This window comes from Anguilla anguilla, chromosome 3, assembly GCF_013347855.1.
Source record: "Anguilla anguilla isolate fAngAng1 chromosome 3, fAngAng1.pri, whole genome shotgun sequence".
Lineage (NCBI taxonomy): Eukaryota > Metazoa > Chordata > Actinopteri > Anguilliformes > Anguillidae > Anguilla > Anguilla anguilla.
The window spans coordinates 1,080,353-1,093,272 of NC_049203.1; the positions used below are offsets into that span (position 1 = coordinate 1,080,353).

At 48.8% G+C, this 12,920-nt stretch overlaps 1 protein-coding gene across 8 annotated transcripts in view; it reads right to left on the reverse strand.

Moving 5' to 3' along the window:
• ablim3 (actin binding LIM protein family, member 3) overlaps positions 1-11,631 on the reverse strand; it is a 67,294-nt gene extending 55,663 nt beyond the window's left edge. For 6 of the 8 annotated variants that reach the window (XM_035411130.1, XM_035411131.1, XM_035411129.1 and 3 more), the window contains exon 1: positions 10,917-11,040. In XM_035411130.1, the coding sequence (XP_035267021.1) occupies positions 10,917-10,977 (61 nt within the window). In that variant the 5' untranslated portion in view covers positions 10,978-11,040. Of the gene's footprint in view, positions 1-10,916; positions 11,041-11,089 lie in introns of those variants that run through there. The other 2 variants (XM_035411124.1, XM_035411125.1) reach the window with 2 other exon arrangements.
• Positions 11,632-12,920: the final 1,289 nt, after the last annotated feature.

Consider the following 12,920-nt stretch of genomic DNA (forward strand, 5'->3'; position numbering starts at 1 on the left):
CGGGGGAAGGAGTAGGTGCTGCCCCAGTAATCCAATAAAAAAGCACAATCCGATCAAGACTCATCTGCAGCTGATCTACCCAACGATAAGCCCCAAAGGCGATTCCAGCAGGACATCTCACCAGTGATAAAATATTTATTATGTACTATAAATCATCACTTTGTGTGCCAGGTACTTGCGCTCTTTTTCCTGAGCTAAATTTGTAAACAAAGATTTCTGTCTCTAGAGTGTGAGTGTATGTGTGTGTCGGGGGGGGCGGGGGCGGGGGGGTGAGGTCTGTGCCAACGCGGTGCTGTCCCAGCTGGTCTCACAGGGCAGAGAGCAGGAGAGGATTCACATTCACACACACGGCCAAATTCCTGACAGCAGCACACCACCCTGCACCACCGCGGCCCCAGGTTCACCTCCTGTCCGTCAGCCTGAGTAACCTGGCAACGGGACGTTAAAGAGGGAGAGTGGGAGGGGCCAGCCGGGATTACCAGTCCCTGATCGCCTGACGGGAATTCTCTAAATTTCCGTTAATGGAGGGAAGCTCTTCCGTCCGGTCCGCATCCCGACGGGCGTTAGCGCTGAGCGCGTTTCCCAAGTCCCGCGAACGGAAACCTGGATTTACGTCTGATACGCCTGAGCCAACACAGAGACACATCCTCTCACCCCAGACACACACGCCTGAGCCAGCACAGAGCCAACACAGAGACACATCCTCTCACCCCAGAGACACACGCCTGAGTCAGCACAGAGCCAACACAGAGACGCGTCCTCTCACCCCAGACACACAGGGATAAATATAGCGCTGCTCTCCCCAACACAGAGACGCGTCCTCTCACCCCAGACACACAGGGATAAATATAGCGCTGCTCTCCCCAACACAGAGACGCGTCCTCTCACCCCAGACACACAGGGATAAATATAGCGCTGCTCTCCCCAACACAGAGACGCGTCCTCTCACCCCAGACACACAGAGATAAATATAGCGTTGTTCTCCCCAAGACCGTCAGCGTACGGGAACACATTAAAAAAAACACGCAAAAGAAAAAATTGCAAAAGTCACAAAACCCAAAAAAATGTGCAGAACACACATTCAGACGCAGGCCCGCTTTTCCCCGAACATCAGCGAGTTTTCCTGGAGCATGTGTCAGAAAAAAAAACCTCCCGCTTAACTTCTCGCTCCCCATGACAGGATTCTTCATGTGGATTAACGGGGGTGGGGGTGTGGGGGGGGGACCCCCCGCCAGACAGGACCAGACCCACCTGACGCTGAACACGGAGGGTGCGGTGACACCCTGTCCTGAGTTAAACAGGAGCAGCAGCCTCAGGCCTCACTGCAGGCGCTAATTTTACCGCGGTCTAAAAGCATGCTGGGAGATTAGGGGCTAAGAGGGTGGAGGGGATTTGGGCTGACAGGTTTAGAGAGGCTGAGAGAGTGTAAACAGACCGTGAGGTGAACACTCCCTCACGCCTCTTTCTAAAAAAAACCTCCTGCAGGACAGGCCTGTGGCAGGATGAAGCATCTACTTCTGATAACTGTGATTACACACACACTCCTGCACACATGCATACACACACACGCACACATGCATACACACACACGCACACATGCACAGAAGCACACACACACACACAATCGCATGCACACACACACACGTACACATGCACACACACTCGCACACACACACACATGCACACAAGCACACACACACACACAATCGCATGCACACACACACACACACACACGTACACTCGCACACACACACACATGCATACACACACACACACACACACTCCTGTACACTAAACCCTGCTGGGCTATCAGAGGGCACTTGCACGCACACCTGCCATCTGACGTGAACCCAGATGCAGCGGTAACATTGGTGTTAATCCCTGACCCTGCAGCATCTGCCCGTCCGTCCCTCTGGGTCAGAACTGGCCGTTATACACCAATCTGCCCGTCCGTCCCTCTGGGTCAGAACTGGCCGTTATTCACCAATCTGCCCGTCCGTCCCTCTGGGTCAGAACTGGCCGTTATACACCAATCTGCCCGTCCGTCCCTCTGGGTCAGAACTGGCCGTTATACACCAATCTGCCCGTCCGTCCCTCTGGGTCAGAACTGGCCGTTATAAACCAATCTGCCCGTCCGTCCCTCTGGGTCAGAACTGGCCGTTATACACCAATCTGGACCGAGCTCCAGTGCCCAGCTCCCTGTCACAGGGGCACGGAGCTGTTCACAGTGACGGGTGTTACAGCTCGTTACTATTTTATATCGAACTCTCTCTAATAAAATAAAGCACGGCGCGTTTGAAGGGCAGCTGTGCTGAACGCTAAGGGCAGGGTGGATGTTCGTCCAGAACGTTCAGTTTCCAGGAATCAATTCAAAAAGATAATATGGTCACGTCGGGGAGTTCTCCAAACGAACAGCATTTTTCAGGGTTTGCCGCAGTTTGATCTACATTTTCAGTTGCTGTGCTGTGAGTTTTCTATATATATATATATATCCTTTTCCCCAGCTGAAATGGCAGTTATACTTGTAGGCCAGATTCAGAACGTCCTCCGTAAATCCAGGAGAAATCAGGCAGGCATGAAGTCCCCTCCAGAGACCCCAGCCACAGTCTGCCAGCTGAACTGTGCTCATCTGAGCAGGACAGGCAGCCTACAGTACCTGTGCTCAAACCTGTGCTCAAACCCAGCGCCAGAGAGGGACAAGCTCTCAAACAACAGCACATTCTGCCACATCAGCTCTGTCACGTGCTGTCCCTGACGTTTAGCTACCGCCTCACACACAGAAGGCTTCAGGGTTAATCCCGTCTGGTGTCACACAACAGAGGAATCCCTCAAACAGGGTCTGATGTCTACGGACAGTGAACCCAAGAGAGAAGTTGGCCAGCGTTAGCTGTGAACTTTCACAGAGTTTTCCCTTATCGTGGTGAAGGTGGAAGGCCTGTTGTATGTCCCCAACTCACAGGAAAACGTCTCACATTATTTCCGCCTGTATCGATAAGCGGTGACTCATGCTCGATTGCCCGGTGACACGGCGACTCTCCCGAGAGACAGAGATGATATCACTCCTAACCAATCATCATTCGGAATACAGGCGACATCATTCCACAGTAATCGTCGTTCCGAAAAGAGATGCCACCATTTCTCAGTCCTGCTGTTGCTTCGTGGTGTGCTCCTGTCCTGCGTAGGTATGAAATGTGTTCAAGACGTGCTAAAGCCTCACGCATTTCCTTCCACGAAAGATTTATGGATCAGCAAATCTCAAAGCCTTGTGAAACGCTGGGTTTTCTTGTGGGTTCCTTCTCCCAGGGTTACAATGAGCTCTGCCTGTTTTTATTATCATACGTGCATATTTCTATATTTCAGGCATTTATCCACAGTGGATAACACAGCTCACACTCTCTCACACACGGTCCATTTATACAGCTGGATGGTTCCTGAAGGATAAGTACGTTGCTCAAGGGTAGTAACAGTAGTGCCCTACCTTGGAACCAAATCCAACATTTAACTTACAAGCCCAGTCAAAGAAAGACACTGCCACCCTAACCGCTTTCTTTATCATTTTCCATTCCTTCTGTTTTTTCCTGTTCTCATATCACTCCGGGCCCTTGTTCAGTACATCTCGTGGTCTGTGTGATGTCACTTCCTCTCCGTGTATAAAATAAGAACTCAGCAAAGAGTCAGCACTTTAAAAAATAATTTTTTTTTTTTTCCAAACATGCACCTAAGTACTGAGACCCTGGTTCACAGAAGTACGGGGTGACAAATGAAGATTAAAGATTAAAGATGATAAATTCCTTATTTTCATCATCCGTCATCTAAACTAACCATGAAAAATAAGGTCAGTGTTACAGCAAAGGAAAGGCGATGAGAATGGAGCAGCGATGCAGGAATTATAACGCTGCTTTGAGAGACTGCTCTGTTCTGTGCACACTGTTATAAATGTGCGCTTTTACATAACGCACTAATGCCCTCTGCCACCTGGGAGCTTTTATTTCAGCCCCTTCCCTGGATCCGCGAGGAGAGACCGGAGAATAATGCCTCTGTTCCAGGCGCTGTGGGAAAAAAATTACTTTTCATCAGGAGTTACTGAACTGAAGCCCTGACCAAGCAGCGCTCCTAATGTTCTCACACACACACACATATACATACACACACACACACACACACACATATATACATACACACACACACACACGCACATATACATACACACACACACACGCACACACACACACACGCACACACACACACACACACACATACACACACACACACACACACACACACACACACACACACACACACACACACACACACACACACACGTGCACGCACGCACGCAGGCACACACACTCAAATCAGCTCGGATTGGACTGGTGGGGGTGGGGAGGTTATCTTTGGCCCTTGGGAGGGGGGGGATGTGGGGGGGGGGGGGGGGGTGATCCGTCAGAGATTTACGGGGATCTTTACACCAGCCGAGGACGTGAGCGAAGGGTCAGATCAGACCTGATGGGCGCATGATTGGTTAGACGACATCATTTGAAGGTCGAGCTGAAAGAGTCCCATAGACCCGCCGGTCTGCCTGTACCACAGACAGACACACTCACGCCTGTGAAATCACACACATGCACTCTCTTAAAGGCACAGAAACACCTGAGCCCCACACAGCCCCCTGCTGTACACCATGGGGGCCAGTGATGGGCTCCTCCTCTATAGCCGGGTTCCTGTCAAATGTTTTTTTTGTCATTGAGGAGTTTTTTCTCCCCAACGTTTGAGGGTTTTTCTCCCCGCTGGGAGTTTTTCCCTCGTGCTAATTGGGGGTTCAGGCTTGGGTTTGGCTCTTTGGCTGCTAAGCTGTAAAGCGTCTCTGTGACATTTTTCCATAAAAAGCACCGTACAAATAAAACTGATTTGATTTGAGCCAGGGGCCCTTTCTGGTCACGGTTCCGCCGGGCCCCTGTCGCGGTCGGTGCCATCTGTGCCCACACCGGTGCCATCTGCACCCACACTGGTGCCAGGACCCGGCTGCCTAACTTGGCACCGGTGCCGCGTGGTCACGACACTCCGGAACGCTCGACCCGAGAGCTTCCCGCGCGTCTGGGGGGGGGGGGGGGGGGGGGGCAGCTCGGCTCGACGCAGAGCAGAGGGAGACGCCATGCGCACCTTCCAGAATCTCCCCTCAGACAGCCCAGCCCCGCAGCGGAATTCTCTCCTCCTCCACCTCCTCTCCAGTGTCTATCACATACCCATAATTCCCTGCTCCTCATAACCAAATGCTGCTGCAGGGAACAGCTGTATTTGGATTTACTTCTCTCTCTCTCACTTCCTTTATTTCCATCAACAGTTCTCTCGTGATTCCCTCGCCTCTCTCTATCTCTCTCTAAAGCTTTCTCCCTCTTTCTGCATCCCTCCATCTCTCACGCTGTTCTTTCTGTGGTGTAAACCTGGTGTTGTGCTGGCAGACAGCCAGAGTGGTGCTGTGTGCCAAAGACCATAGTCTGCACTTCTGCATGATCCTGGGTCTCCCTCCCCCCCTCTCTTTCTCTCCATTTCTCACCCCCTTATCTTTCTCTCCCTTTCTCCCTCTCTCTCCATTTCTCACCCCCTTATCTTTCTCTCCCCTTCTCCCTCTCTCCATCTCTCACTTCTCTCCCTTTCTCTCTCTCACTCTCTCTCATCTCTACCTCCCCCCTCTCTCTCTCTCACTCTCATACAAAAAGATTATGATGAACAAAAAGTCCATTACATAACAAAAGAAATCACAGCTGATGGGTCTGCTGTGAAACTTGATAAAATACTGCAGGAAACACACTGTATACAAAGCCTGTCGATGGCGCATAATGATGATGTCACAGGTCACCACTGCCAGTCCCGAATGACCCGGCAGTACTCTGTGCAGGACAGGGTGTCTGAGCGGAGCAGGTCTGTGTGCAGGTCAAACGCAGGGCACACTGGCACAGTACCCGAAACCATGGCACTGCACCTGAGCTGCTTACCAGTGCCACTCCAGGGTAACCATACTGGCTAATGCTGCATTACAGCTCTGACTGAGAGCCAAACTGGCACGTTCACCATGGATACGAAGCCCCTCCCCCACACACCAGCATCATAAATTCATACATTAGCTGCATGTCAGTGATAATGTACAAACAATAAAAGTAATAAACGTTATTGGATAAGCTGTGTGCGTATGTGCATGTGTATACTATAAGTGTTTGTGTGTGTGTGTGTGTGTGCGTGTGTGTGTGTGTCCGTGAATTTTCCAGAATGTTTGTGTTCCACTCAATGAACCAATTAATTGAGGCACCATTAACACACCTGCACCTCAAGCCCAGGCTAATGGAAATATGAGATGGAAAAAAGAGAGTGGGAGAGAGAGAAAGAGAAAGTGGGAGAGAGTGAGAGAAAGAGGAGAGACAGAGAGAGGGAAGAGAGGGAAAAGGAGAAAGAGAGAGAGAGGGAGAGAGAGAAAGACAGAGTGGGAGAGAGAGCGATAAAGAGGAGAGAGACAGAGAGAGAGAAGAGACGGAGAGGGAGAGAGAGTAGGAGAGAGAAAGACAGAGTGGGAAAGAGAGAGATAAAGAGGGAGAGACAGTGGTGACTGTGTGAGATTTAGGGCTGAATGGTGGACAGGAGTCGGAGGACTCAAACAGTACGCGGATCTGTGTAACTGCATTGCATTAGCGTTAGCCACAGGGCCACTGTGACCAACGGGCTGAGAGATTGCTCTGTGTGACAGGCCGCTCCGTTTGATTCAGTCCCTCAAAGGGTGAGTGCACAGCAGGTGTGGCGAGCCGCTCGGGTCTGCGGGAGATTGATAAGCCTGATCTGTGAGCGATTGATAAGCCTGCTCTGTGGGCGATTGGTAAGCGGCTCTTTTGGTGATTGATAAGCCAGCTCTGTGGCCGACTGATAAGCCTGCTCTTTTGGTGATTGATAAGTCTGCTCTGTGGGTGACTGGTAAGCCTTCTCTTTTGGTGATCGATAAGCCTGCTCTGTGGGTGACTGACAAGCCCTGCTCTGTGGGCGATTGATAAGTCTGCTCTTTTGGCGATTTATAAGCCGGCTCTGTGGGCGATTGATAAACCTGCTCTTTTAACAACTGATAAGCCTGCTCTCTGGGTGAGTGATAAGCCTGCTCTGTGGGCGACTGATAAGTCTGCTCTGTAGGTGATTGGTAAGCCTTCTCTTTTGGTGATTGATAAGCCTGCTCTGTGGATGATTGGTAACCCCTGCTCTGTGGGCGATTGATAAGTCTGCTCTGTGGGTGACTGGTAAGCCTTCTCTTTTGGTGATTGATAAGTCTGCTCTGTGGGCGATTGATAAGCCTGCTCTGTGGGCGATTGATAAGCCTGCTCTGTTGGCGATTGATAAGCCTGCTCTGTGGGCGTGCAGGAGAGCCGTGTAAACCGCAGAGTACCTCAGGCTGAACCACATCAGCGCTGATCGCACTCCGCTCAGAGCAGCGCCCGGCCGCAAGCGCCCCGCCCGTCTGCAGTTCTCTGACGCCGTTCGACTTCCGCTCCATCATGATGATGACTGTACTTCAGATATGAAAGTGCCACCCAATCACAGCATCCTTTAAAAAGGAGGAGCTTTCTCTGACGCTGTTCAGCTGCTCAGTGAGTGAGCGACCTTTAACCCTTAACCCCGAGCATGCTGCAGCTACACCATCCAGAGAGGCGCCTGACCTGACCCACTTCAGTCAATATGCAGGTGCATAAATGTGAAATATGTAGGCTGTGTAAGGGCATGTGCTACGCTAATAAATAATTAAAGGAAATAAGCTTTTGAAACTAGTGCAGCAAGCACAAGGTCGTAGCGCCGGCATAAATGCAGGGAGTTTTTCTTTTCTTTTTATGCTTTTTTACTCATTAAAATTCAGGCTGATATTAGCACTGATAGTTCAGCTCGAAGAGCCCAGCATTGTCCTGACAGCACCACACTCTGGGGGCGGAGCCTCGCCCAATCAGCTGAGCACCGAAATTCCACCGCCTCACAATAGAATTCCAAACGTTTCCACGGCGATAATGGAACCATTCAAACACAGAGAGAGAGGCCATCAGCATCACATGCCACAGACTCACTGCAGGGGTCAACATGTCAACAGCTCCGATTATGGCACTGCTACAGGAAAACATGGTGAATAAACAACAGCTTACTTAGTCTGTGTGGCCACTGGCTGACAGCACTCAAACCTACACAAGCTGCTCCAGCAAACAAATTTTTAGAGGTCTTTTATCGGTCTAATATGCTCTCCTGCAGTAACAGTCATTACACTACAGATCCCCACCATGCGGAACAGTTGCACTTTGACCTCTGCAGCACAGAGCAGAAGGAGCAGGAGCTTCATTAGCCAGGGAAACCGACTGTGTTTTTCCTTATAATATTTATAATATTTCCTTATAATGACACAATGTGCAGTGCTGTAAACACACATATAGCTGAAGTGCACACTCATGCTGATTAGGAGCACCAGTGCCAGGCCAGCACACTGACATCATCAGACTCTGCTGAAACGCCAGAATAAGAAACACACACACAGCAATAAGCAGGAATGGGCCGGCTTCTGCACTGAGAGGGTAAGGAGCGTTCCTTTACATGACTGCTGTGTGTGTGTGTGTACATGTGTGTGTGTGAGAGTGTATGCGTGTGTGTGTGTGTGTACATGTGTGTGTGTGTGTGTGTGTGTGTGTGTGTGTGTGTGTGTGTGTGTGTGTGTGTGTGAGTGTATGCGTGTGTGTGTGTGCGGTGTGTGTGTGTGTGTGTGTGTGTGTGCGCGATACTTGGTGTACTGTATTCGTGTAAGAGTGGGCCCCAGGGAAAGGCTGGTAAGGAGTCGATCGGATTCCCCGATTCCTGAAAAATCACATCGTCACACTGCTGACGGCACTGAAGCAAGTCAATGCATTCGAGTCATTACCTCATCAACACCACAGTGTGCATTCGAGTCATTACCTCATCAACACCAGAGTGTGCATTCGAGTCATTACCTCATCAACACCAGAGTGTGCATTCGAGTCATTACCTCATCAACACCACAGTGTGCATTCGAGTCATTACCGCATCAACACCACAGTGTGCATTCGAGTCATTACCTCATCAACACCACAGTGTGCATTCGAGTCATTACCGCATCGACACCACAGTGTGCAGCCCATAGGGACCCAGCTTATCCACTGGCGGTACTGCTGGGGATACCAGGCTATTGATACTGATCAGTGGTGGGTCTGTAAACACGGCTGTCCCCTTGGATGACTGTTAAACAAGCCACAGGAATGCTGAAAAACAGCATATGTGATCCTCACCGGTCACTGGTCACATGATCACTGGTGACATCATTGGCACAGCAACAGCGATGGAGACATCACCCGACTGAGTCACAGACACAGAGAGAATCTGCACAGGTAAGGTCCTTACAGCAATACATCTACAGGGTCTACTTTATGCAAAAAGCTTTGCAGAGGTCACAGCCACTGCAATGGAGTATCTATGGTGTCCCTTGGAACTCTGGGAATGCCTGCCCTCCCCTGTGGAAGTGTCCAGTGAGTCAGGTGGGGGTGGGGGTGGGGGTGGGGGTGAGGGTGGTGCTTGGGGACAGGTAGAGCTGTCTCTCAGGATGATTCAGGTAGCTCTCCACACAGGGGGACCAAATCCACCTGCAGAAGCGGTCACCAGGGCCTCCTAACATTCAGTGATAAAATCCTGTCTTTCCTTTTTAGCCAAGCAGGCAACAGGTGTGTTTGTGGAAAATTCTAAAAGGAGAGCTGACAGGGGTGACTTTGACAAAAACCCTAAAAAAAATTCCAGACAAATAAGACCTGACATAAGATAAACGAAGTTTTACAAGTCCATTTCTAAAACCGCACATTGCGCTGCAGTGACTATACGTTTATGTTTACAGATTGTCATAATTTCAAATGTCCGTTGAGTGCAAATCGCTGCTCCCTTGGAGACCGGCTATTTCCGAGTAAGCGCGAGGTAACCAACTTCCTCTCTAACCTTCCCCGTCATTACTCAGCGATTGCTGCAGCAGGGGTGTTACAAATGTCGCCGCTGGACGGATTTGTTGCGTAGAATAATCACAAGACCTAAAACCATCAATCCCCTCGCGAAAGCAACACAAAACTCCACTCCCCTTCGACCCCGCCCTACAGTTCCGCGCTATGTCCCACCGGACCGCTGTGTGGAAGTCGGCAGAAATCGCGCAGCTCAGCACTGCACGAGATCTTCAGTGAATATTTAAGGTTCAAATTAAGATGCTTTAACGCGAATAGGACAAGGTACAGGAAAACATAACACCATCAATGCTATTTTACTTGAGCTCATGATAAGACCAAAAAGAGGATGGCAAAATTATTCAGAGTGCATGTAAGAATGCAAGTAAGTTAGCCACTTGCGAAAAAGAAATACATACCACCGTTTTCATGAAACTATAAGTGTTCTGGCACTGGCATAAGCAAGAAGCAAACTAGCAAAAACGTCTCGAGACCAACTTTATGCGAGCGATGCACCGCGAATCACACAGGCGCGCTCGCACGCATGCCCGCACGCGCGCAAGCAGACGCACACACACGCACGCACGCAAGCACACGGCATTCTATACACAAAAGTATTTTGCATTTTCTGATTTTTCATTTAGTAGGGAAATGGCAAATCTCCGAACAATCGCAGCATCGCACAGAACACGCGCAGACAAAGAAACGGGCAAGGTGAGGTGGAGCAGTGGAGCGCAGACAAAAGCACAGGTGAAACGCGCTACACTCAGTCCCAGTCTGTTTTCATTTCAAGTAAATTATCCCTCTGTACATGTTGGGACCATCCCTATAATTTCCCCTTTATGGAGCGGTTGGGAAACATATTTTTAGCATTTCAATTAAACCGCGGCTGACATACAATAGCTAATCTTGCTACATTACCCGAGAGGGTGTATCTGGTGGAGTTCGGTCCCCCGTAAATCTCCATCATTCTCTTCATCATAATCGTTCAGTATCGCACTGCCTCGCTCTCCACTTCCCTCAGTCGTGTTTCTCATCACGCGGGGCAATGCATAACACAGACCACAAAAAGACGCGCAGAATTATATACTTACCACTAGTGCTCATGGTGCAGAAATGCTCTCATCCAAATCGGCGCGCTACGATAATAAGGTCCTCCGGAAACGCAACAATAATTCGTGTGTTTAAAAAAACTTAAGCTATTTTCTTTGCCTGCTTCTATGAAATAAGAACAATTACATGACAAATTAGATCATTTCACGTAAAAAAAAACAAGCTGTAATTAGAAAAAAACTGTCCATACAGAGCTCCCCCGCACTTGAATAACGCGATTCTCGTCTGTCCGGTTTCGAGGAGACGGACAAGGTGAAGAGACCTGGAATGGGATTGTAACGCTGGGATGTTCCCTGCGCGAGGAAGCCGATTACAACGGCGGTCTTGCTGTGACAGTGCCGGTAGAGAATTAGGCTAAATCCCGGATTGCAGAGGAGGTACAATGCTGCTCAGTCACATTCCATCTCTACTTGATATTTGTCCACCGCTGGCAGAGAAACGCGGTCGAATCGGCGCTGCTAGGCGCTGCCACCACTCTCCAGCGCGAGCCTTTCCCTCTGATGCGAGAGGCGCACGAGCCCATCTTCGGCGGAGCGACGTCAGAGGCACAGAGCTGGCATGCGAGCGCCGAACAGCGTATAAACGCACACTCCCCTTTTTTTCTCCTACGGTCATACTTCAGTGAAGATGTCGTCACGGGTGTTCGTTATTTATCATTCTCGTGAGTATTCATGAGTATATATATACTCCTCATATCAAGTATTAATGAGTAAAAAAACACGTCACCTTTAAAATTAGTTTAAGCAGAAATTAGTTTAATAAATTATTATTATAGTAATAACAAAAACAGTTGAACATGACCGCGATGATGGGAATTATGAGGGTGATGCTTACTAAGAATAGAACTACTATTGTTATTTGGTAGTATATTGAAACTGGTTTGAGATCAAAGTGAGTCTGAATCTTCCACTTTTTCACTTTTTTTTAGAAACCTTTATTACCAACATATGGTATATGGCGACATCTTGTGGCCACGAGGTATTATGTTTTGGTCAAAGGAAGGGGAACGTCAAGGAAAACCGTCCAAATCATGGATGCCATGTTGGAAAAATATATCAGCTGCGCTACTCGGGACGTACCTGTCACCTGTTGTGTTCGATGTCCTTTTTAGATATCAAGCCTTTTTCCTCACGCGGCAAGCCGGAATGAGCCTGCGTGAATAAAAATGTCAAATAACAGTAACTATAACAAATAAATTTGTTAGGCAAATCAGAACAAAATGCAAATACCTGAAGATGTGATATATTGCCTCCTTCAAATGTGCTTGATGCAAATAATTGTTCAGAGTTGTTCCCAAACTGTGAGCTGGAACCACACGAATGGCAGAACACGTCCACTAATTGGGTGGCATTGGCTTGCTCCTAATTCTTTTAAAACTTGGAGCACGTGTGCTCCTTATAAAAAATGTTAGCGTAGCGCCCAGAAAGGAGTCGAGTTGGATTGCAGTGCATGAAAATATCTTATTGTATATTAAACACTTTCGATTGGCATTAACACCAGTCAGACTAAATATTCTATTAGTTACATAGACCGCACAAGTTAGAATATGAATGGGGCTGTTTTGACGTGAAAAACAGTGAGTAAAATTAATATGTTACTCACAGAAAACAATTAATTTTTTTAACTGAATGCTTGAAAAGGAACCCCTGCTGTAGAACATATCACAAACGGTACGTTTTAAAATATACAAACTACTTGAGAAAATACGAAGACAAGGCGTCATCACATTTTGTTAATGACTGGCAGGTGTTTTCATAGGGGCGATAGGTCTGTCACTCTGTTTCTTTATTCTTTTTTTAGATCGTCTGACCT